This window comes from Pristiophorus japonicus, chromosome 11 (assembly GCF_044704955.1).
Source record: "Pristiophorus japonicus isolate sPriJap1 chromosome 11, sPriJap1.hap1, whole genome shotgun sequence".
NCBI lineage: Eukaryota > Metazoa > Chordata > Chondrichthyes > Pristiophoridae > Pristiophorus > Pristiophorus japonicus.
The window spans coordinates 139,580,549-139,607,233 of NC_091987.1; the positions used below are offsets into that span (position 1 = coordinate 139,580,549).

General features: G+C 48.5%; 1 protein-coding gene across 1 annotated transcript in view; it reads left to right on the plus strand.

Moving 5' to 3' along the window:
* Window positions 1-275: 275 nt before the first annotated feature.
* The window catches only part of LOC139275595 (ecto-NOX disulfide-thiol exchanger 1-like), a 249,283-nt gene continuing 222,873 nt past the window's right edge, over window positions 276-26,685 (plus strand). The window contains exons 1-2 of the mRNA XM_070892766.1: window positions 276-521; window positions 10,758-10,899. Of these exons, the coding sequence (XP_070748867.1) occupies window positions 276-521; window positions 10,758-10,899 (388 nt within the window). The remainder of the gene's footprint in view (window positions 522-10,757; window positions 10,900-26,685) is intronic.

The window sequence follows — 26,685 nt, forward strand, 5'->3', positions numbered from 1 at the left end:
GTGATTGGTTTTGGGGGGACTGTCAGGAACGGGCTTTCAATCGGGCGCGGAACCTGCTTTGTTTGAATAAGCTGTTGATCCTGTACAACTCCTATAAGAAATTGGTTTTAACATGTGATGCATCATCCTATGGGGTTGGGTGCGTGTTGCAGCAGAGTAATGATGAGGGCCAATTCCAACCTGTGGCTTATGCTTCCAGGTCGCTCTCCCAAGCAGAAAGACGGTATGGGATGGTTGAAAAGGAAGCACTCGCATGTGTCTACGAGGTGAAAAAGATGCACCAGTACCTTTTTGGCAGAAGGTTCGAGTTAGAAACAGACCACAAGCCGTTAACATCCCTGTTGTCCGGCAGCAAAGCTATCAATGTCAATGCGTCAGCTCGCATACAGCGATGGGCTCTCACGCTGGCTGCGTATGACTACATCATACGGCACCAGCCAGGCAATGAAAATTGCGCTGCCACGCTCAGCAGGCTTCCACTGGCCACCACTGAGGGGGCAGCAGAGCAAAGCGCTGAGATGGTCATGGCTGTCGATGCCTTTGACAGTGCAGGCTCCCCCATCACAGCCCAGCAGATCAAAACCTGGACAAACTGAGATCCCCTCCTATCCCTGATTAAGAAATGTGTCCTGACTGGGGATTGGGCGCCCGCACATGGAGCATGCCCTGAAGAGGTCAGACCGTTTCACAGACGGATGGATTAACTCTTCATCCAAGCTGACTGCCTACTATGGGGCAGCCAGGTAATCATGCCCCAGAGGGGCGGGGAAAGAATCATCAGGGAGCTCCACAGCGAGCACACAGGCATTATGCTAATGAAGGCCATTGCCCGGTCACACTTTTGGTGGCCGGGAATTGATGCAGACCTGGAACATTGTGTTCGCAGGTGTACGATGTGTGCCCAGCTGGGCAATGCCCCCAGGGAGGCCCCACTCAGCCCGTGGCCCTGGCCCACCAAGCCATGGTCACGTATTCACGTAGACTACGCGGGGCCGTTCATGGGGAACATTTTCCTCATTGTTGTTGATGCGTACTCGAAAAGGATCGAGTGCATCATATTGAATTCGTGCACGACATTCACCACAATGGAGAGTCTGCGTGCGGTCTTTGCGACCCACGGTTTGCCGGACATCCTGGTTAGCGACAACGGCCCGTGCTTCACTAGCTATGAATTCAGGGAGTTCATGTCGGGTAATGGCATCAAACATGTCAGGACAGCACCATTCAAGCCGGCTTCCAATGGCCAGGCGTGACGTGCAGTCCAAATCATAAAGCAAGGCATGCTCCGGATTCAAGGACCCTCCCTTCAATACCGTCTATCACGCCTCCTGCTGGCCTACTGGTCCCGCCCGCACTCGCTCACACGGGAGTCCCGCCAGCGGAACTACTCATGAAACGTACACTTATAACTCGGCTGTCCCTCATTCATCCAGTCCTGTCAGACATTGTTGAGGGCAAGCGCCAGTCCCAAAATGTATGCCACGACTGTAACTCAAAGGGGAGATGTATAGAAATCGATGATCCTGTATTTGTTCTTCATCACGCTGTGGGGCCCAAGTGGCTCGAGGGTACTGTAATTTGTAAAGAGGGGAATCGGGTCATAGTGGTCAGACTCAACAATGGGCAGATATGTCGCAAGCATCTGGACCAAGTAAAAAGAAGATTCAGCATGGACACTGAGGAACCTGAGGAAAATCATGAGATGCTGCCCACACGACTGCCAGTGAACAAGCAACAAGAACCGTCAGCAGCATGCACAGTCCCTGCGGTCAGCCCGGAAGAGGCGGAATCACCACAGGTGACAAAGACGCATGCCAAGGCTCAACAACTAGAGCCCCAACTGCGGCGCTCCACGAGAGAGCGTCGATTGCCTGAAAGACTCAATCTTTGACCCAAAGACGTTGGAGGGCAAGTGATGTCATGTTTGTAACCTTCACATAACTGTAACCTTTATGTAACAACACTGTACACTGTATACACCTGAGAAATGCACACCTTGACCACAGGGGGTGAACTTGTGGGAGACACTCCTCACCTGGTCATCCAGGTGTATAAAGGGAGGTCCCACGCAGGGTCATCACTTCTTGGTCTCTATGAATAAAGGTACAGGTCATGGAGTGACCTTGTCTCCAGTATGTGCCTCGTGTTGATTTGCCGTAGTGTGTAAGGACACAACAACTGTGAGGATCTGAAGCCCAGACTGTGAGGAAGGAAGGCCCCACAGTGAGCTGACTATCAGGGTCTGAAGCCCAGACTGTGGGGAAGGAAGGCCCCACGGTGAGCTGACTATCGGGGTCTGAAGCCCAGACTGTGGGGAAGGAAGGCCCCATGGTGAGCTGACTATCGGGGTCTGAAGCCCAGACTGTGGGGAAGGAAGGCCCCACGGTGAGCTGACTATCGGGGTCTGAAGCCCAGACTGTGGGGAAGGAAGGCCCCACGGTGAGCTGACTGTAAGGGTCTGAAGCCCAGACTGTGGGGAAGGAAGGCCCCACGGTGAGCTGACTGTTGGGGTCTGAAGCCCAGACTGTGGGGAAGGAAGGCCCCACGGTGAGCTGACTGTAAGGGTCTGAAGCCCAGACTGTGGGGAAGGAAGGCCCCACGGTGAGCTGACTATCGGGGTCTGAAGCCCAGACTGTGGGGAAGGAAGGCCCCACGGTGAGCTGACTGTAAGGGTCTGAAGCCCAGACTGTGGGGAAGGAAGGCCCCACGGTGAGCTGACTGTTGGGGTCTGAAGCCCAGACTGTGGGGAAGGAAGGCCCCACGGTGAGCTGACTGTAAGGGTCTGAAGCCCAGACTGTGGGGAAGGAAGGCCCCACGGTGAGCTGACTATCGGGGTCTGAAGCCCAGACTGTGGGGAAGGAAGGCCCCACGGTGAGCTGACTATCGGGGTCCTAAGCCCAGACTGTGGGGAAGGAAGGCCCCACGGTGAGCTGATTGTCGGGATCTGAAGCCCAGACTGTGGGGAAGGAAGGCCCCATGGTGAGCTGACTATCGGGGTCCTAAGCCCAGACTGTGGGGAAGGAAGGCCCCATGGTGAGCTGACTGTCGGGATCTGAAGCCCAGACTGTGGGGAAGGAAGGCCCCATGGTGAGCTGACTGTTGGGGTCTGAAGCCCAGACTGTGGGGAAGGAAGGCCCCCACGGTGAGCTGACTATCGGGGTCCTAAGCCCAGACTGTGGGGAAGGAAGGCCCCACGGTGAGCTGACTGTTGGGGTCTGAAGCCCAGACTGTGGGGAAGGAAGGCCCCACGGTGAGCTGACTATCGGGGTCTGAAGCAATCTTACAACAACGTGTTCTCGTGCTGTGGTGCTGTGTTGCTGCTTGTTGTGTTGGTGCAAAGTGATGTTTGTGATCAAGCGGAAAGTAGTGGTGCAGCTCGCGAGTCACTCAGTCTGCGCTCTGACTCCCAGCATGCTCAGGGCAAGTGCAGTGCGCCCACCTGCAGGCACAACGGGACTGTAGTCACATCATTCGCTAGGAAATGTTTCTTCAATTTATTTCTGTGTGTGCCGCCAACTCTTTCCCTAAATGGAAACATAACCAGCCTGTGAGCAGGTCCTGGCATCACTGGGCACAGTGTGATGTGCAGCTGGCAGTATAACTCAATTCCACCAGCTGCTTATCACACTGTATAGATACTGGTCTGAACCCAGTACCTGTGGTACGATGACACACTGAGGTTAGCTGATTTCAAGCGTTATAAACAATGTAGAAACAAAGTAAATTACAAAATCTTTCTGTCAGTATTGCACAGTATTTACAGCACAGCAACAGACCCCACAGGTCTGTGCCGTGTTTATGCTCCACACGAGCCTCCTCCCACCTTACTTCATCTCACCCTATCAGCATATCCTTCAATCCATTTCTCCCTCATTTATCCAGCCTCCCCTTAACTGCATCTGTGCTACTCGCCTCAATTACTCCTTGTGTTAACGAGTTCCACATTGTATCCACTCTCTGAGTAAAGAAGTTACTCCTGAATTCCCTTTTACCACCACCGGACGTCCCAAAGCGCTTTACAGCCAGTGAAGTACCTTTTGAAGTGTAGTCACTGTTGTAATGTAGAAAACTTTATAATATTAAAGGACTCCATCAGGTCACCTCTCAGCTTTCTCTTCTCTAAAGAAAAGATCCCCAGCCTGTTCAGTCATTGCTGAAAGCTGTGCCCTCTCAGTTCTGGTATAATCTTTGTAAATATTTTGGGGTTGCTAACGGGACAGGACAGTTTCCGCCCGGGGGAGGGGGCGTTACCGCCTGCTGGAAAATTGCAGGAAGTTTGCGGAGGCGCTGCCATGGCAACGTCGTGCCCCGCGGTTAGTGCCCCTAGCCGCCGTGCAATCGCTGCCGATGTCATTGCCGTGTGCGGTGACCCCTCACCGACCCCTTAACCCCCCGGTGGGGAAATTGCCCCGCGGGCTGCGAGGCTGGCCTGAGCGGATGTCACTGCCAGCGTCACGGATCACAAAGCTGGCCAACATCCGCTCTCGGGGCGGTGCTTAAAGGGCAGAGTGCCAGCGCTCCGGGCCCCCAGCTTTTTTTGTCGGCCAACTCTCTGCCTAGCGTGGTCTGGGCAGCCATCGTGCAGCCCGGCACTCCGATTGGGTGCCAGGCTGCTGGCCCGGGCACACGCTGCCCTGGTGGCCCAGTGAAGGCCATCAGAGGCTTTGCAGAGTGCGCAGCGGCCCTCCCCTTTAAGCGAAGGGGCGAGGTGTTGAAGCGTGTCAGTGCCACATGGAGCATCCACATAGTGCTTGACTCCCCGTCGCAGTATACCCCCGGTTACCTCCCTCAAAGGAAGTGGAGTGCGGGAGATTGCGATCCGCTTCCTTTAGGGCAGGACTTACCCCCAAAAAAATCCCCAGCCCCAAAAGTTACCGCCCCCGATCGCCCGGGGCGCAGGGCAATCTCACCGCCCCCTTGTGTCAGAGATTGTAGAAGAGCTGGTTCTCAGGCGATATGGAATGAGTCTAAAAGTTTTACAGAGTTATCTCTACCACCTATTGGCCCTAATTTTCCCCAAACAAAAATGATGCGCCCACTTACCTGAACGCACGTGTCTTTCAGCACCGTCAACAGTGGGAAAAAAAATCTCAAGTTTACGATTAAGGAAACCGGACTGTTGCGCCGGCGCTACCTGAGTCCATCTCGGCGGGGGGTGGTGGGGGAGGGGCATGGGGGGTGGCGGAGGCGTGCTATCATCGTGTGCCTAAAATGCACTGCGCATGCGCTGAAAGAAAAACAAAAGACCAACTCATTGCGCATGTACAGAAGAAGAAAAAAACCAAAAACCCTCACCTTTGGTCGGGGATAGCAGCGGGCCGTGTGTGTGGAGGACGGGGATAGCAGCTGTATTTGCCCATTAATTGCCCGTTAAACTCAACGTCTCCTCCTGAGGTCCCCACCATCACAGAAGCCAGTCTTCAGCCAATTCAATTCACTCCATGTGATATCAAGAAACGGATTAGCGCACTGGATACAGCAAAGGCAATGGTCCCCGACAACATCCTGGCTGTCGTGCTGAAGACTTGTGCTCCAGAACTAGCGACACCTCTAGTCAAACTGTTCCAGTATAGCTACAACACTGGCATCTACCCGACAATGTGGAAAACTGCCCAGATATGTCCTGTCCCAAAAAGCAGGACAAAACCAATTAGTCTACTCTCAATCATCAGCAAAGTGTCATCGACAGTGCTATCAAGCAGCATTTACTCACAAATAACCTGCTCACCAATGCTCAGTTTGAGTTTCGCCAGGACCACTCGGCTCCAGACCTCATTACAGCCTTAGTCCAAACATGGACAAAAGTGGCAATTAACATTCGTACCACACAAGTGCCATACATTAACTATCTCCAACAAGCGAGAGTCTAACCACCGCCCCTTGACATTCAATGGCATTACCATCACTGAATCCCCCACCATCAACATCCTGGGGGTCACCATTGACCAGAAGCTTAACTGGACCAGCCACATAAACACTGGTCACAAGAGCAGGTCAGAGGCTGGGTATTCTGTGGCGAGTGTCTCACCTCCTGACTCCCCAAAGCCTCACTACCATCTACAAGGCAGGAGTCAGGAGTATGATGGAATATTCTCAACTTGCCTGGATGAATGCAGCTCCAACAACACACAATGAGCTCGACACCACTCTAGTGCCAGACGCCCTGTTCCCCTCGCTGCAACATTGTCAGCTCACACTTCCAGAAACTTTGTGGGCAAAAATGTTTTGAGCTTCAGGGAGCAGGGGCAAGTCTAACTAATGGCAGACACCATTAGAGGCCCAGATACAGCAAATACCAGCCCAACAACACCAGGCTTTGTTTCTGGGGCATGCTTCAGGCTGTCCTGCTGAAGCAAAATGGAAAGCTCCTGTTTCTCTGTGATGACCATCCACACGGACCAGCAGGGCCCAGGAAGAGAACTGGGCTGTTCATTCTGACAAGATGGCGTTTCACAAAGGTTTCCTGCAACCTACAGGGTTCACTAGTGAAACATTTCCGTGTGCAGCGGTTACCTGCACCCCACAGGGTTCACTAGTGAACCATTCCCGTGTGCAGCGGTTACTTGTACCCCACAGAGTTCACTAGTGAACCATTCCCGTGTGCACCGGTTACCTGTACCCCACAGGGTTCACTAGTGAACCATTCCCATGTGCACCGGTTACTTGTACCCACAAGGTTCACGAGTGAACCATTCCCGTGTGCACCGGTTACCTGTACCCCACAGGGTTCACTGGTGAACCATTCCCGTGTGCACCGGTTACCTGCACCCACAGGGTTCACTGGTGAACCATTCCCGTGTGCATCGGTTACCTGTACCCACAGGGTTCACTGGTGAACCATTCCCGTGTGCACCGATTACCTGTACCACAGGGTTCACTAGTGAACCATTCCCATGTGCATCGGTTACCTATACCCACAGGGTTCACTAGTGAACCATTCCCGTGTGCACCGGTTACCTGTACCCACAGGGTTCACTAGTGAACCATTCCCGTGTGCACCGGTTACCTGTACCCACAGGATTCACTAGTGAAACATCCCGGTGTGCACCAGTTACCAGTGTGAAAGGAGCTTTGCTGCAGGAGCCTCGTTAATGGACAGCTTTCTATCATTCCTGCCAATGAAACTGGGCGGCGTAAAACCAGCCACAGTAAACCCCCCACTTCCACATAGGTTTGATTGCCGGCCATTCAAATCTACAAAGTCGGTTACAGAATAACAACAAGTTTATTAAATAAAAACAGAAAAAGCTGGAAAACATTCAGCAGGTTAGGTAGCATCTGTGGAGAGAGAAGCAGAGATAAGATTTCAGGTCGATGACCCTTCGTCAGAATTGGGAGAGGTTCGAGATGAACAGTTTTTAAGCAGGTATAGAGCCAGGGAAAGGGGGAGGGCAGGAGAAGAACAACAGGGGAAGGTGTGTGATAGGGTGATGGGCAGGAGTGATTCAATGACCAAAGGGATGCTGGTCCAAGGCAAAGGGGGTGGTAATGGGACAAGTAAAGAAACAAAAGATGGATCCAGATGAAGTGTTGATGGTTAAAGCAGAATAGCAGAGGGGGAGAGAAGTATGGAAAGTCTGGTAAAGAGGTTAAGGATCCTGTGGCCCAGGAATGTGGCAGGGAAAGGTGACTAGACCCCAATAAGGTTATTGCATAGGATTACATAGGATTACATAGGATATATGGCACAGAAACAGGCCATTCGGCCCAACCAAGCCATGCCGGTGTTTATGCTCCACTCGAGCCTCCTCCCGTCTTTCCTCATCTAAATCTATCAGCATAACCCTCTATTCCAGTCTCCCTCAGTTGCTTGTCTGGCCTGCCCTTAAATGCATCTATACTATTCGCTTCAACCACTCCCTGTGGTAGCGAGTTCCACATTCTCACCACTTTTTAGGTAACAAACTTTCTTCTGAATTCCCTATTGGATTTCTTGGTGACTATCTTATATTGATGGGCTCTAGTTTTGCTCTTCCCTACAAGTGGAAACATTCCCTCTGTATCTACTCTATCAAAACCTTTCATCATTTTAAAGATCTCTATTAGATCACCCCTCAGCCTTTTTTCAAGAGAAAAGAGAGACACAGCCTGTTCATCCTTTCTTGATATCTATACCCTCGCATTTCTGGTATCATCCTTGTAAATCTTCTCTGCACCCTCTCCAGTGCCTCAATATCCTGTTTATAATATGGGGACCAGAACTGTATGTAGGATTCCAAGTGTGGTCTGACCAAGGTTCGATACAAGTATTAACATGTTATTAACATGGTTAACTGAGAAAGGAGCATGTAATTCCTTATGGTCCCAGGACACGAATTATACCAGGTACCCAAACACTTGACGTCATTGTATCCCAACTTTAAATTTCAGATTTATAAAACCTGCCAATGATACTTCACCCATTATTCCTGCGTGTAGGGCAGACCTTGCGAGGCTTCACTGCCTGATGGAGCCTTTCTCGATGCGAGTGCAGGACACAGGATTGGAGCTGCAATGTTGCTGCCTCTATCTCCAGCCCCTGCTGGCGTGTAGTGAGGCTCTGGTCGATAGAAGAGGCTCACAATCTCTGCGCTACACTGCTCACCAATTGTTAGAATCGTAGCTCCAATTATGTCGTGGGCAAAAAGAAACAAGTAAGCCTATTGGACGAATCCAGCTCCACCGATGATGCTCTTCCTACCCTCCCTGTCACTTCCTACCCTGTCTGCTGATGGTCACCCAGTCTCCGCGACCAGTTTGGCTGCATGTACAGTGACCACCCTCTGGGACAGGGGGCCCACTCTCTCTGTGCCTCTCACTGATCCTCGGTCTTAGATTGTTGATTTGGTTTAGCGGAAGATTGGGTAGTTGGGGCGTTATTATGAAAAGGAACGTGGCTGAATTACCTGCTGGGACCTAAAATTCATGGGGGTTTATGGAAATTCGGGTTTTATGATTCGTCAAATTTCACTGTGTACGAAATCTGAGAGTTAGCGGAAGATCCCAGTATTCGTGCATTCCGAAATGTGTCTCAGTATTAGTTCAGGTTTATGTGCGGAGCTACAGGGGAAGAGTAAGGGAGTGGGACTAATTGGATAGCTCTGTCACAGAGCCGGCACAGGCACGATGGGCCGAATGGCCTCCTTCTGTGATGTATGACTCTATAAATATTTACTTGTCAGACTGCAGTGTATTGTGGGTCTGAACATGCACCTTCGAGCAATGAGTTGGAGAGTCGAATGGATTTTGACTAAATACAGAAGTTGAGGAACGTCCTTTACTCCAAACACTCTGCACTCACTCACTGGGCTCAATGTTACTGTTTCCAGATGTGTCTCGGGTTACTGAGACTAACAGACCTTGGGGTTCTGATTTGGGATTTATCCACCAATGAGGCAACAGCCCTTACCAAACCTCCAAACCCAAAAACTCAATGTGTGTGTGTGCTCGTGTAACTCAGCAAGCAAAGCCCTCGAATGGCCAACTGCTCCTCCATTTATTTATCTCTCCTGTTTTATGTTTAATGGCAGCTTGTTCCACTCTCTGAGGCCCCCTTTTGCCAAGTGTCAGTCTTGAACAGAACACTAGAAGTTACGTGTGTTTGACATGAGGAATTCTTTCCCCTGATTATCTGTCCCTCCCCTTAGCTTGGTATACAGCGCCTTTCACATCCTCAGGCCAACCCAAAACTCTTTACAGACAATCAAGTACTTTTGACGTGTAGTGACTGTTGCAATGTAGGAAACGCGGCGGCCAATTTATGCACAGCAAGCTCCCACAACCAGCAGTATGATAAATGACCAGATAATCTGTTTTAGTAATGTTGGTTGAGGAATAAATATTGCTCAGGACACCGACAATAACTCCCTTGCTCTGCTTCAAATAGTGACATGGGATCTTTTACATGCACCTGAGAGGGCAGACCGGGCCTCGGTTTACATAAGAACATAAGAAATAGGAACAGGAGTAGGCCATAGGGCCCCTCGAGCCTGCTCCGCCATTAAATAAGATCATGGCTGATCTGATCATGGACTCAGCTCCACTTCCCCGCCCGCTCCCCATAACCCCTTATCATTTAAGAAACTATCTATTTCTGTCTTAAATGTATTCAATGTCCCAGCTTTCACAGCTCTCTGAGGCAGCGAATTCCACAAATTTACAACCCTCTGAGAGAAGAAATTTCTCATCTCAGTTTTAAATGGGCGGCCTCTTATTCTAAGATCATGCCCTCTAGTTCTAGTCTCCCCCATCAATGGAAACGTCCTCTGCATCCACCTTGTCAAGCCCCCCCATAATCTTATACATTTCGATAAGATCACCTCTCATTCTTCTGAACTCCAATCAGTAGAGGCCCAACCTACTCAACCTTTCCTCATCCGAATGGCAGCACCTCCGACAGTGCAGCACTCCCTCAGCACTGCACTGGGGTGTCAGCCTGTGTTACTGTCTCTGGAGTGGGGCTTGAACCCACAACCTTCTGACTCAGAGATGATTGTGCTCCCACTGAGCCACAGCTGACACATCACTGTTCCCAGAGAAGGTCAGCTGCTCGGGAATCTTGTCTCTGCAGGAACGGTTTACACGACTAAAATGAAGGAAAAAAATAAAAGGGATGCACAAAGCACCCTGTTTCTAATTGCCACGACAGGACAATACTGACACTGAGAGAAAACAAGTCTCACAATCGGCCTGGATTCATACAGCCAAACAGTATTTTATATCCTTGAGCCCAGGGCAAGATCTAACTTTACTTACTTAAATGATTTCCATTTGTTTTCCCAGGAACAGCAGGTTTGGAAGGTCTAGTCGTTGGCCCCAGTCAGATCAGCATGTCCCTCACTGACACCACAGCATGGACTACTGCTCTGAACAACATGGGGATCGGCCCAGTGGGACTGGCTGGGTCACCCCTGCTCTCAGGTAAACATGCTCAGAGGATCTGTCTAATGGAACATTGAACCCTGACCTTCTAAACTTGAGTAAGGGCATGCCGCCCACGGCCACAGGAACCTGCGGGATTGGATGAGGCTCCTGATGGTCCTATGGCTCGTACCTTATGCACCATGGCAGCTTCACCACAATAGAATCTGGGAAGAGTAGAGAGAACGTTTTACGGTTCTGTGGGACGTTATGTTCCCATATGGAGGATGAGTGTCAGATAGCCGTGCCCTCTGAAAATAAACCATTGGATGGAGGGTGCAGCATGGTGAATTGCTGGGTTGAAGCAGCTATAACTTGTTCTGATACTCCCACCAAGTAAATGTCCATCGAGGGTACAGGCTGAGCAAATACCTGCACCTGTCGAAGCTCCAGTCATTGTGGCGAGCCGGCGAGCAGTGAGAGAGTCAGTAAGCTCTTATTAAGACGACAGTAAAACACTGCAGATCAGCGATCCCTGCAGGCTGCACTGTGCGGCCCCTTTAAAGTTCTGCGCATGCGCGGTGTTTCCAACGCTGTGAGCGGCCTGTGAGGACCCTGCAGATTACTGCGCGACCACGCACGCGCACAGTTCAACGTGAGCATTGCCTCAGACGTTGGAAATCTGAACTAAAAACAGAAAATGCTGGAAACACTCAGCAGGTCAGGCAGCACTTGTGGAGAGAAACAGAGTTAACGTTTCAGGTCGAAGACCCTTCGTCAGAAATGGAAGAAGTTAGAGATTCATCACTTTGCAAGTGAGCAAGCTCTCCCAGAATAGTGCAGCACCAAAGATGGCCATTCCAGTCTGTGCCGGCTCCTTCAAAGTGCAATCCAGTTAGTCCCATCCCCCGCTCTTTCCCCATAATCTCTGCATATGTTTCTCTTTCAAGTATTTATCCAATTCCCTTTTGAAGACGATTATTGAACCTGCCTCCACACCCTGTCAGGCCGTGCATTCCCGATCCTAACCACTCGCTGAGTAAAAAGGTTTCTCCTCATGTTGCTTCTGGTTCTTTTGCCAATCACTTTAAATCTGTGCCCTCTGGGTGTCGACCCTTCACCCATTGGAAACAGTTTCTCTTTATTTAATCTATCTAAACCCTTCATAATTGTAAACACGTCGATCAAATCTCCTCTTAGCCTTCTCTGCTCCACGGATAAGAACCCCAGCGTCTCCAGTCTATCCACGTAACTGTAATCCCTCAAACCTGTCACTGTTCAAGCAGAACTCTTCTGTACCCTCTTCAAAGCCTCACTTCCTTCCTAAAGTGCGGAGCCCAGAATTGGACACAATACTCCAGCTGGGGCTGAACTAGTGTTTTATCCAGGTTTAGCATAACTTCCTGAGATTTGTACTCTCTGCCTCTATTTATAAAGCCCAGGATCCCATATGCTTTATGTTTTGTTAACCTGCCCTGCCACCTTCAAAGATTTGTGCACAAACACCCCCAGGTCTCTCTCTTCAAAACTGTACCATTTAGCTTGTATTGTCTCTCCTCATTCTTCCGACCGAAATGTATCGGCCCAGAAATCCCGGCCTTCCTGGGTCCATATGGAGTGAGAACAGACCCGGGAAGGCAACGCACAATGCGCATTTGCTGAAAACCGGCTTTTCTGATCTGTCCAGCTGGAGCTTGACAGATCTTCCGTATCCCCACATCCAGGACATTCGCATGGGCAAGATTGCGGGATAGACCCATCTCTTGCCCAGCAAATGTCCTGAAAACTCTTGCGTCTGATAAAAGCAGGCACATAGCCTCCCTTTACAGGCGCAAGAGTTTTAAAACACACTTAAAACATAAAAAATAAAAGTTTAAAAACACATTTTATTTTTAGAAACTCTACCCACTACATTAATTTTTTTTAAAGCATAATTTTAAAAACATTTTTAAAAATTGGAAAAATATATATTTTTAATAATACATAAATAACTTTAAGTTAAATTAATGTTAAATATGTAGTGTATTTTTTCTATTTTTTATTACTGGTGTGTTTGGGGGGAGGGGGTTCCCATTCATGGTAATGGGAACTCCAACTTATGAAGTTCCCATTATTATGAATGAGAACTTACTTTACCTTGATTGGCTGCCCAGAGCCATGTGACTGCAGCTCCAGCCCTGCGCACGTCCTGACGTGCACGCGCTGCGATGCGCAGTCAGTGGTGGCCTCAGGATCGGGATCTCTGGTGGTCGCAGCAGGTTCAGGTCGGTGCGCATCTTTTTTCTAGAATCCAGTCGAACGCCCGCAGGAAGGAGAAACCAGGATTTCTGGGCCATCATCTTATACTTTTCTACATTGAATTTCATCTGCCTTGTGTCTGCCCATTTTACCAGCTTGTCTATTTTCTCTTGAAGTCTATTACTATCTACCTCACTGTTTACTGCACTTCCAAGTTTCGTGTCATCTGCAAATTTTGAAATTGTGCCTTGTACCTCCTAGTCCAAGTCATTAATGTATATCAAAAACAGGAGTGGTCCTAGTATTGAATCTTGGGGAATGGGAACACCACTGTATACCTCCCTCCAGTCTGAAAAGCCCCCATTCACCACAACGCTCCGTTTTCTATCCCTTAGCCATGCTGCTACTGCCCCTTTTATCCCATGGGCTTCAGTTTTGCTAACAAGTCTAATATGTGGTACATAATCAAACGCCTTTTGGAAATCTATATTCACAACATCAACAACACTGCCCTCCTTCACTCAGTTACCGCTTCACAAAATTCAATCAAGGTAGTCAAACACGATTTGCCCTTAACAAATCCATGCTGGCTCTCCTTTATTGGTCCACACTTGTCCAAGTTGCTGTTAATTTTCTCCCGTATTATCGTTTCTAAAAGCTTCTCCACCACCGACGTTAAACTGACTGGCCTGTAATTGCCAGGTTTATCCTTCTCCCCTTTTGTGACCAACGGTGTAACATTTGTAATCCTCCAGTCCTTTGGCACCACCTCTGTATCTAAGGAGGATGGGAAGATTGTGGTCAGCACCTCCGCAATTTCTACCCTTACTTCCCTCAGCAACTGAGGATGTATCCCATCTGGACTGGGTGACTTCTCTAATTTAAGTACCGCCAGCCTTTCTAGTGCTTCCTCTTTATCTATTTTTATCTCATCCAGTATCCTGGCAATCTCCTCATTTATCATAGCTTTGGCAAATTCGTCTTCCTTGGTAAACACCCATGCAATGTACTCATTTAGTACCTCAGCCATGTCTTCTGCCTCTGCCAATAGATCTCCATTTTGATCCCTAATCGGCCCCACCACTCCTGTGACAATCCTTTTACTGTTAATGTACTTATCGCCAACCTTTGGATTCCCTTTTATGTTCACCACCAATCCATTCTCATACTATCTCTTTGCCCCTCGTATTTCCTTTTTCATTTGTCCTCTGTACTATATTCAGCCTGATTCTCCCTTGTATTAACAAGCTGATATCTCTCATATTCCCTCTTTTTCTGCTCCATCCTACTCTCCAACTCCTTCGCCGTCCAGGGAGCTCTGCCTTTGGTTGCCCTCCCTTTGGCTGCCCTCCCTTGTCCCCTTATGGGAATGTACCTAGACTGTACCCGAACCATCTCCTCTTGAAAGGCCACCCATTGCTACATTACATTCGTACCTGCCAGTCTTTGCCTCCAGTCTTTACAAACTGGAGTCAAAGGGCCTGATATTTCCTTAATCTGCTAAAATTAGCCCTACTCCAGTTCAGTATTTTTATTCCAGACAGCTCCTTGTCCTTCTCCATAACTAATCTAAACCATCTGATGCTATGATCACTATTGCCGAGGTTCTCCCCGACTGTGACATTCTCCATTTCACTCACTTCTTTCCCCAGGACCAGATCCAACAATGACACCTTCCTCATTGGGCAGGAAATATACTGATTAAAAAAAATCTACTGAACACACTTAAGAAATTCTTCCCCTTCTCTGCCCTTAACAGGATTACTGCCCTATTCAATATTGGGGTAGTTAAAGTCTCCCATTATCACTATTCTATAGTTCTTGCACATCTTAGTAATTTCTTTGCAAATCGGCTCATCTGTCTCATTCCCACCATTTGGTGGCCTATAAATATAAAGTAGCATAATAGCTCCTCTATTGTTGCTTACCTCCAACCAAATACATTTTGTCTTTGACCACTCAAGGACATTCTCTCTTTCATCAAACTGCTACTCCTCCTTTTTTCTCTCTGTCTTCCTTCAATACCTTGTACCCAGGAATATTAAGCATCCAATCTGGCCCTATGTTAAGCCAGGTCTCAATCATCGCCACTACATCATATTCCCACATGGCTATCGCCTGCCACTCACCAACCTTATTAACCACACTTTGTGCATTTACACATGTGCAATCCAAACCTCACTTAGTCCTCTTTGTAGTTTCTATGATCCCACCTAATTCTGTATTATTTCTGTCTTTAACTGTCTCTCCCAGTCTTCAACATCTTGTTTCTACTTTTTAATGCTACATCTTAGTGCCAAACCCCTGCCAAATTAGTGGTAACCCTCCCCCACATCACTCGTTAACCTGCCCACAAGGATTTTTGTCCCAGCTCAGTTCAGGTACAACCCATCCATCTTGTACAGGTCCTGCCTACCCCAGAACTGGTCCCAATGTCCCAGGAACCTGAAGCCCTCCCTCCTGCACCATGTCTCTAGCCACACATTAACCTGCCATATCCTCCTATTTCTACTCTCACTAGTGCATGGCACTGGGACTAATCCAGAGATTACTACCTTTTGAGGTCCTGCTCTTTATCATCCTCCCGAGCTCCTTAAACACTGACTGCAGGACCTCAACACTTTTCCTTCCTATGTCGTTGGTTCCAACATGGGCCACGATTTCTGCCTCTTCCTCTTCCCCCACAGAATGTTCTGCACCCTCTCCATAATGTCCCTTACACTGGCACCAAGGAGGCAACACACCATGCAAGACTCGCGTCGATGGTAGCAGAACTGCTGTCTGTGCCCCTGACTATCGAATCCCCAATTACAGCTGCATTCCTACACTAGTTGTCCCCCCTGACTTTGCAAACTTTGCCTTACGATATCGGGCTCAGGAATGCTTTCCTTCCAGGTGTTGTCACCCTCGTCCCCAGCACGTCCTCTCCTTCCCACGGCACCTTTCCGTGCAAGAGCAGGAGATGCAAAACCTGCCCTTTTACCTCCTCCCTTCCCACTGTCCAGGGCCCTAAACACTCTTTCCAGGTGAAACACAGATTTACTTGTACGTCTTTCAATTTAGTATACTGTATTTGCTGTTCACAATGTGGTCTCCTCTACATTGAGGAGACCAAACGCAGATTGAGTGACCGCTTTGCGGAACACCTCCATTCAGTCTGTAAGTGTGACCCTGATCGCCTGTCACTTTAATTCTCCACTCCACTCCCACTCTGATATCTCTGCCCTCGGACTCCTGCACTGTTCCAATAAAGCTCAACGCGAGCTCGAAGTATGGTATATTCTCTACAACATCATAAATACACACTTACAAAATGGCTTCAACTCAGGAACTTTATATTTTGAGCAATGGCTGCATCACCACAGTGGTCCACTAGGTGGAGCAGTAGTCCACTAGATGGAGCTATATATTACACTGCTCCCTCCTTAATGAAGAATTAATTATAACAAAATAATCATCATACATAACTTGCATGGTTATACATAACAAAAGATATGGACTTATTTTGCCATATTTACAAATCAAACTTAACCACTTGTTTTCTGTTTTGAAGAGGATACCTTCATTCTTGAACAGAACTTTCCAAACATCATGTCAACCTTAGACTCATTCTAGGCTGAGCCTGAGGAGAGTTTTTCTCCAAGGGCAATCCTTGATTTACATTTGAACTCTCTACAACTTCAGACTGTTTGTCGGCCTGACTCGGACTCAGACTTAAATTCTGACTTTCTCTTGGATTTGTTTCCGGTACATCTGGTACTCTACTTATAACAAGACTATCTTATGAGTCAGAAACAATCGAATCATTCCAACTTCCAACTCCTTCCAGATCTGTAAATAAAATATGATCAATGTGATCAAACCTAACCTGTCCATGATCAAACGTCTTGACCAAATATGTGCGAGAACCACATATCTTCAGCACTCTTCCTGGTAACCACTTTAACCATTTATGGTGATGGTTCTTCACTCTCACCTGCTGATTCAATTTCACACTTCTATATCTTACTCTACCTCTATCATGATTCACTTTTTGTATTAATTGTTTCTCTTCTACTGACTGTGCCGAGTTTGGCTTTTACAACAAGCACCTGGTTCGTGGCTGTTGTTTGAGAAACAACTCTGCTGGTATTCTATCAGTAGATGTATGAGGAGTACTACGACAAGTAATTAGGAAATTTGCAAATTTGTGGTCCAACGACAACTGCCGTTTCTTTGGATTTGGATCCAACATTGCGAACATTCAGTTTAAAAACGGGACTCGCCCCTCCAGCATGAAGATATCACAAAGGACTGCCAACAATAGCTGGTCATCCTCTGCAAGTGCTGCAGGATGCATGAATGATACAATGTGTACTGTGCCTCACCTTACCATCTGACTTAGGTACAACAATGGGTGTAGCCTAATTAAATAGATCTATCTTAGAGATAGTGTTCTCAGTCTCTTGTCCTTTGAGTTCTTGCCCAATGTTCTCCTTGAGTGCATATGGTACGGGATGTGGTTTGCAGTAAACTAGTCTAGTGTCCTTCTGTACCCTGACACTCGCCTTGAATCGGACTGCCTGTTTCGCAGAAGACCCTCAGATACTTCTTGATGACATCATCCTTCAATGCAAATCTCGTTTCAACATGAAAAATCTCATTCCATTCCAGCTTCAGTGATCCCAACTAGTTTCTACCTAGTAAGGCAGGCTTGTCTGCAGCCACTACTAAGAGAGGCAAGCTCTGAAATTGATCCTTGTATTTCAGCGGTACAGTGATACGTCCTACTACAGGAATGTTCTCTCCTGAGTAGCCTTGCAGCTCCATCTTCATCTTTTCCAGTGGAAAATTATTGAACTTGTCGAGATATAGCGATTCTGGTACTACGCTCACGGATGCAGCAGTGTTGATTTCCATGGCTATCTTGGTTCCTGCACTGTCTATTTGGATGACGATACTTTTCGAATCACCGTTAAATACCTTTGTGCTGCTGATGACGTGTATACCTTCGTCCTGTTGCTTTTCTTCCATGCTATGTACTCTCTGGGGATTTGTACTTATAGCCTGGAAAGTTGGTTTACTCTTCAGTCGGCATGCCTTTGCAAGATGCCCAGTTTCTTTTCAGAAGAAACACTCTACCGTCACATACGAGTGCTTTCACAATACTGGTATGCAATAATGTGACAGAGGGTTAAAATTCAAATTCATAACAACCAATAAAAAATAACTTTATCTGGTTCTTCAACAACAGAACAATAACAGGAAAAAGCAAAACGATAATTACTCGATGGCAACTTTATGAAAGTTGTATCAGAATACACAAGCTGCGTTATCTAACATTCATCACTCGGTGTCCAAAAGTGACCTCATAATTGAAAAAATGCTCAATATTCCTCAAAGCTTTCTTTGTTGATAGAATGCTCTTTGGAAGCAAAACATAACATGGATAATTACTACTCCCTTTATCTAATCTTGTAATGTCTTATGTACATATGAGAAAAGGACACTGCGATGCGCGTTACCCCAGAGATACCTACATCCTGTATCTCCCCGTTACAGGGTCATTTATTTCAATTTGCCATCTTTCATATTTCCAAAAGCCAATTTAGGAAAACCGAAAAGGTTTTGGAAGACACTTGCTGACAGTTTCCAATCTGATGAGGACAAGTGGAATTGTTGCCTTTTATTTGCAAGTTCCAGGTATTTCACTTGACAGATGATGCCACTCCGAACTTCCCATGATGGGTCTTCCAGAGACGGCCAGATGTACAAGTCACCAGCATGTCTTCTCAGGTATTTCAGGTACACTTCCTGCCCTGAGACTTCAAGGATCTGCAGCTAAAGAACAGCATAATGATCATTACTGGCAATATTTTATTCTCCCTTTTCATTTCACAAACTCAATCTAACCATAACCTTTCTATAATAGCTATAGACATTCTTAATCTAATTTCCAGCTATTCAAATAGATTACTGGTAGATATAAAAATCCTTCCCTCTGCCATGAAGATGCTACTTGAGTGCTTACCCTTTAGCTCCACTACAGAAAGTCTCCTTGCTGGATGTCTGGTTGTGAACCACTGATTAATAACACATGAGGAAAGATATTAGTAAAGACATCAGAGGTATCAGAACAGCTCAGAACTGCCATAGTAAACTACGCTATAATTACTCTACAGAGATTAATTACGGAAAGATCAAAAAATATATAATTTCAGTCTACCTATCGAGAAGACCATTTCCAGAAATGACGTTGGAATCTCCAGTTGTTGATGCATCCACAAATAGAGCCCCATGTCTCCTCCAATTGCTGCCAGTGTAGAGGATGTTACCTGCGATGTGGATGGGTTGCAGCCAATGGATGCAATGTCCAGGTTGGTAACGTCATCTGTTGGGGCTGGAGAATATTCTCTGCAGAAAGATGAACAAATGAAGAAAAAAAAAAGATAACTAGTTGAGCTTAAGCCCTCTTTCATGAGACTATGAAAGTGTTCTCAAAATTTTAGTACATATAGGGACAATTTTCAGCAACGTGTTGTCCCAGGCACCTATAGCACGATTTCAATACTGTGTTACCATTGCCAGTTGCTGAGGCCTTGGGGCCCAACAGCCTTTTACTTTTAACCTGCAGGTGATTCACCTCGGTTGTCTGCGACTAGATATGGTACGAAATTCTCGGGAATATTGGTTGGCCATATCCATTGACACAGCTGTCTGACAAGCTATGTCAAAAGTCAAGTTAGGGGTTGTCAACAACTTTTTTCTGATCACTTCATTTTTTATCCCACAAACAACGCAGTCACTATCTAAGTGAATAGCTAGCTTCTTTGAAGCTACAATGTACTCACTGATACTTTCATCAATTAATTGATCTTGTGTCCCAAAACGATAACTTTCAGCATTTTCCAGGAGCTCAGGACTGTAGTGCTGTTCTAACTTGGTTACAATCTCCGTCAGTGGCCTGTCCTTCAGCTTGATGGGAGCAAGCACATTTTTCAGGGTTTCATAAACCTCGGGGCCCGCTTCAGTCAGCAAAATAGTCCGTTTTCTTTCTACCACCACCCGGTTATGGTTTTCAACATCGGGGGACTTTGATGATACTTTTTTCAATGGAAAACATTTCTAGCCACTTCACATATGCTCCGAAAGTCTCACGGTCATGATGGAATTCACCGAAGCGCCCTATTATTCCCATAGGTGCGGCCATCTGCACTCTTTAGTTCTGCCAAGTGTGCTTGTAATTTACCTGGGATTTTTAGCTGTTCTGCAACACAAAGGACCTCTCTATTCTCTCTGTTGTTTGGCTGGAATCATCCACCAACAAAAATTTCAGCTTGGGTATCCAGGAATCTGATCCTTCATTGCCAAATGTGGTATATTCTCTACAACATCACAAACACACACTTACACGATGGCTTCAACTCAGGAACTTGTCAGGTGACCTGTCACCTGGTGCTTTTATTGTATTTCCAGCAATGACTGCATCACCACAATAGTCCACTAGGTGGAGTAGTAGTCCACTAGATGGAGCTATATATTACACGAGGAACAGCACCTCATCTTTTGTTTAGGCACTTTACAGCCTTCTGGACTCAACATCGAGTTCAACAATTTCAGACCTTAATTCTGCACACATTTCATTCTGATGTATTTTTTCCTCTGTGTTTCCCATGGCAGCTGATAATTATCCTGCCATTCACAGCCTATCTAAACTAATCTTTTTCTAACTACTGATATTACCATCTCAAGTCGGCCCATCATCCATTTTGTCTCAAATCTCTCCTGTCTGCCACTCTATCACAGACCTTTCCTTTTGTTCATTCCTCCTCTCCCCCTTTCAGTGCTCCTTAACAATTTATTCATCTCGAACATTCGCCAGTTCCGACGAAGGGTCATCGACCCGAAGCATTAACTCTGCTTCTCTCCACAGATGCTGCCTGACCCGCTGAGATTTCCAGCATTTTCTGTTTTTATTTTAGATTCCAGCAATCGCAGTATTTTGCATTTGACTTTCTATAGAGTTTGGCTTGTGCAGGATTTTGGATTTTATCATCTCTCCGCTGAAATGTCCCAAAAACATGACTGACAGCTTAAATAAAACACTTCTGTTTCCTTTTATTCCAGCCTGAGCTTATTGATTTAAAATGTGATATTTAGGGTAAATTCTGTGAGACCCTGTGCCACTGAGGAGGGTCTCAGTCACAGATAGCGCGTACTGTAAAATTACAGGCTCTGCCCGAACTTACCCTGCTGTCTGAGCATTGGTGTAAAAAACTGCATGAAAAGGTGAAGAGATGAGTTGTGGTTCATATAATAATGTCCTGTTTCATTGTATAACTGTGCTGGCCTCTTGTTTATGGAGGGTGCAAGGTGGGAGGCCGGTCAGGAGAGCATTGGGATCGTCGAGTCTGGATGTAACCCAGGCCTTGACAACACATGGAGCTGTTTGAAGTAAACCCCTTGCAAAGAGCGACAGAGCATCAGACCACACTGTCAGAGGCTTCATTCGCTACTCTTTTTAATTCTCTTGTCCCATCTTGTAATGTATTTTCTTTCTTCTCCTTTACACCTTTTCGTGCCCTCCATCCATCCCTCATTGAAAGGCCTGGCGGCCGGCCTTCTCTCTCAGACTTCTGTCAGTGACATTCTGAAACTAGCTGCCAGAAGTCCTCAGACTTTCCCTCAGCCTCTGCATGGGAATAACTGCCCCTCAACTGTACCCCAACACCCCAACCCGTCCCTCACCCTAAATCCTACACGGGAACAACTGCCCCTCACCCCCCCCATTCCAACTCCCCACATGGGAACAACTGCCCCTCCCCCTCTACCCACCCCAACCCCCTACACGGGAACAACTACCCTCACACACCCCCCCTACCTACCCCAACCCTCTACATGGGAACAACTGCCCCTCACATACCCCCCCTACCCACCCCAACCCTCAACACGGGAACAACTGCCCCTCATACACACCCCCCCTACCCACCCCAACCCTCAACACGGGAACAACTGCCCCTCACACACACCCCCTACCCACCCCAACCCCTACATGGGAACAACTGCCCCTCACACACACCCCCTACCCACCCCAACCCCCTACATGGGAACAACTACACTCACACACCCCCCTACCCACCCCAACGCTCGACACGGGAACAACTGCCCCTCATACACATCCCCCCTACCCACCCCAACCCTCGACATGGGAACAACTGCCCCTCACACACACCCCCTACCCACCCCAACCCCCTACACGGGAACAACTACACTCACACACCCCCCCTACCCACCCCAACCCTCTACACGGGAACATCTGCCTCTCACACACCCCCCCTACCCACCCCAACCCCCTACATGGGAACAACTACCCTCACACACACCCCCTACCCACCCCAACCCTCTACATGGGAACAACTGCCCCTCACACACCCCCCCTACCCACCCCAACCCCCTACATGGGAACAACTGCCCCTCACACACACCCCCTACCCACCCCAACCCCCTACATGGGAACAACTACACTCACACACCCCCCTACCCACCCCAACGCTCGACACGGGAACAACTGCCCCTCATACACACCCCCCCTGCCCACCCCAATCCTCGACACGGGAACAACTGCCCCTCACACACACCCCCTACCCACCCCAACCCCCTACATGGGAACAACTGCCCCTCACACACCCCCCATACCCACCCCAACCCCCTACATGGGAACAACTACCCTCACACACCCCCCCTACCCACCCCAACCCTCTACATGGGAACAACTGCCCCTCACACACCCCCCCTACCCACCCCAACCCTCTACATGGGAACAACTGCCCCTCACATCCACCCCAACCCCCTACACGGGAACAACTGCTCCTCACACACCCCCCCCCTACCCACCCCAACCCTCTACATGGGAACAACTGCTCCTCACACACCCCCCCTACCCACCCCAATCCCCTACATGGGAACAACTGCCCCTCACACACACCCCCTACCCACCCCAACCCCCTACATGGGAACAACTACACTCACACACCCCCCTACCCACCCCAACGCTCGACACGGGAACAACTGCCCCTCATACACACCCCCCCTACCCACCCCAACCCTCGACACGGGAACAACTGCCCCTCACACACACCCCATACCCACCCCAACCCCCTACATGGGAACAACTACCCTCACACACCCCCCCTACCCACCCCAACCCTCTACATGGGAACAACTGCCCCTCACACACCCCCCCTACCCACCCCAACCCTCTACATGGGAACAACTGCTCCTCACACACCCCCCCTACCCACCCCAACCCCCTACATGGGAACAACTGCTCCTCACACACCCCCCCTACCCACCCCAACCCTCTACATGGGAACAACTGCCCCTCACACCCACCCCAACACGGGGACAACTGCCCCTCCCCCCTACCCACCCCAACCCCCTACACGGGAACAACCGCTCCTCACACACCCCCCCTACCCACCCCAACCCTCTACATGGGAACAACTGCTCCTCACACACCCCCCCTACCCACCCCAATCCTCTACATGGGAACAACTGCCCCTCACACCCACCCCAACACGGGGACAACTGCCCCTCCCCCCTACCCACCCCAACCCCCTACACGGGAACAACTGCCCCTCACACACCCCCCCTACCCACCCCAACCCTCTACACGGGAACAACTGCCCCTCACACCTACCCCAACCCTCGACATGGGAACAATTGCCCCTCACGCTCCCCCACCCCTCCCCTATACACGGAAACAACTACCCCTTACCCTCCACCCCACCTCAACCCCCTACCCGGGAATAACTGCCCCTCACCATCACTCCCCCACCCCTCCCTAAAAGCACGGTGAGATCAGGAGCCCAACACGCGGGGAGCAGTGGACACAAGTTCTGTTACCCGGTGTTGAAGCTACAAGTATATGGGGGTGATTTTAACCTTGCGCCCCTGGGGGAAACTGGGTGGGTGGGCAGTTAAAAGCGTGCAGGTTACCCGGCCCATTCCCACCTCTCCGACACTACCCTGCTTGGGTTCCACATGCCGATCAGACACTCGCCCACAGCAGCTTGGAGCCCCATGAATTTATGTAACTCGGGGCCCTGCCCCATCAATAGTTCTCCGATGGTATTTTAACCAGCGGGCTGAAGCAGCTCGGCCGCTGGTGAGAAGGGCGGAGAGACCCTCCAAGGTTAATGGAAATCTCTCCTTTGTGTGATAGATAAGGAGCAGGAGTGCTCCTCCAAACCCCACCAGGACAGTCGCAGCCTCCCCTGCCCTGGACTACCCACCACCACCTCGAGACCCTCTCACAATCCCCTCTCTCCCCATCGCGGCCGAGGCTCAGCGGTTAGAATTAACGAGGCCTCCTGATGACTCTGGCGGACGGAGAATCCGCTCGCAGTTTAGTGCCGGTAACCCGCTGCGAGTTACAATCCACCCCACAGTGTCACTGCCCCCTCCCCCGACTCCACTCATTATTGCAGGCGCTGACAGAACCCTGCCTACACCGGGCATTACACATCCTCGCATGCTTCAATGTTCTGACTCTGTTCTGACACACAATGTTCAAGGCTGGTCATAAGCAGGTGGTTTTGAGAGAATAGAGGAACTCGAGCCAAACAATTTAACTTCCATATGCAAGCAATCTGGTTGTACAATTAGCATAATCTGAATAAGTGAATGTAATGCTGGAGCCAGCCTTAACACTGTTGCCGGCCGACGCACTTCATGTTGCAGAAATTAAAATGTTGCGGATTTAACGGGTGAGCAGAATCCACACAGTTGAAAGCCCCACAATATGCTTGCACCTGATGCCGTGCCTCTTGCTGTTCACATCATCTGTTGATACTGGAATCAAATTAAACCGACAGCCATGAACTGAGAATCAAGTGAGGTAATTTGCTGAGGGAGTGCTGCATTGTCGGAGGTGCCGTCTTTCAGATCAGACATTAAACCGAGGCCCCGTCTGCTCCTCGTGGACATTAAAGATCCCGTGGCACTATTTCGAAGAAGAACAGGGGAGTTCTCCCATGGTGTCCTGGTCAATATTTATCCCTCAAGCAATATTCAAAAAAAACAGATTATCTGGTCATTATCACATTGCTGTTTGTGGGAGCTTGCTGTGCACAAATTGGATGCTGGGTTTCCTACATTACAACCGTTCAGAAAGTAACGTCAAACCTGTATAAAGGGGCACTCCCAAAAAACAGACGCCTGCAATAAACGGAGACTTATTGTGGGACCCAAATAACTTGCATGGTAAAATATATAAGAGCCACTCTGAGACATAGAAACATAGAAACATAGAAAATAGGTGCAGGAGCAGGCCATTCAGCCCTTCTAGCCTGCACCGCCATTCAATGAGTTCATGGCTGAACATGAAACTTCAGTACCCCCTTCCTGCTTTCTCGCCATAACCCTTGATCCCCCAAGTAGTAAGGACTTCATCTAACTCCCTTTTGAATATATTTAGTGAATTGGCCTCAACTACTTTCTGTGGCAGAGAATTCCACAGGTTCACCACTCTCTGGGTGAAGAAGTTTCTCCTCATCTCGGTCCTAAATGGCTTACCCCTTATCCTCAGACTGTGACCCCTGGTTCTGGACTTCCCCAACATTGGGAACATTCTTTCTGCATCTAACCTGTCTAAACCCGTCAGAATTTTAAACGTTTCTATGAGGTCCCCTCTCATTCTTCTGAACTCCAGTGAATACAAGCCCAGTTGATCCAATCTTTCTTGATAGGTCAGTCCCGCCATCCCGGGAATCAGTCTGGTGAACCTTCGCTGCACTCCCTCAATAGCAAGAATGTCCTTCCTCAAGTTAGGAGACCAAAACTGTACACAATACTCCAGGTGTGGCCTCACCAAGGCCCTGTACAACTGTAGCAACACCTCCCTGCCCCTGTACTCAAATCCCCTCGCTATGAAGGCCAACATGCCATTTGCTTTCTTAACCGCCTGCTGTACCTGCATGCCAACCTTCAATGACTGATGTACCATGACACCCAGGTCTCGTTGCACCTTCCCTTTTCCTAATCTGTCACCATTCAGATAATAGTCTGTCTCTCTGTTTTTACCACCAAAGTGGATAACCTCACATTTATCCACATTATACTTCATCTGCCATGCATTTGCCCACTCACCTAACCTATCCAAGTCACTCTGCAGCCTAATAGCATCCTCCTCGCAGCTCACACTGCCACCCAACTTAGTATCATCCGCAAATTTGGAGATACTGCATTTAATCCCCTCGTCTAAATCATTAATGTACAATGTAAACAGCTGGGGCCCCAGCATAGAACCTTGCGGTACCCCACTAGTCACTGCCTGCCATTCTGAAAAGTACCCATTTACTCCTACTCTTTGCTTCCTGTCTGACAACCAGTTCTCAATCCACGTCAGCACACTACCCCCAATCCCATGTGCTTTAACTTTGCACATTAATCTCTTGTGTGGGACCTTGTCGAAAGCCTTCTGAAAGTCCAAATATACCACATCAACTGGTTCTCCTTTGTCCACTTTACTGGAAACATCCTCAAAAAATTCCAGAAGATTTGTCAAGCATGATTTCCCTTTCACAAATCCATGCTGACTTGGACCTATCATGTCACCATTTTCCAGAT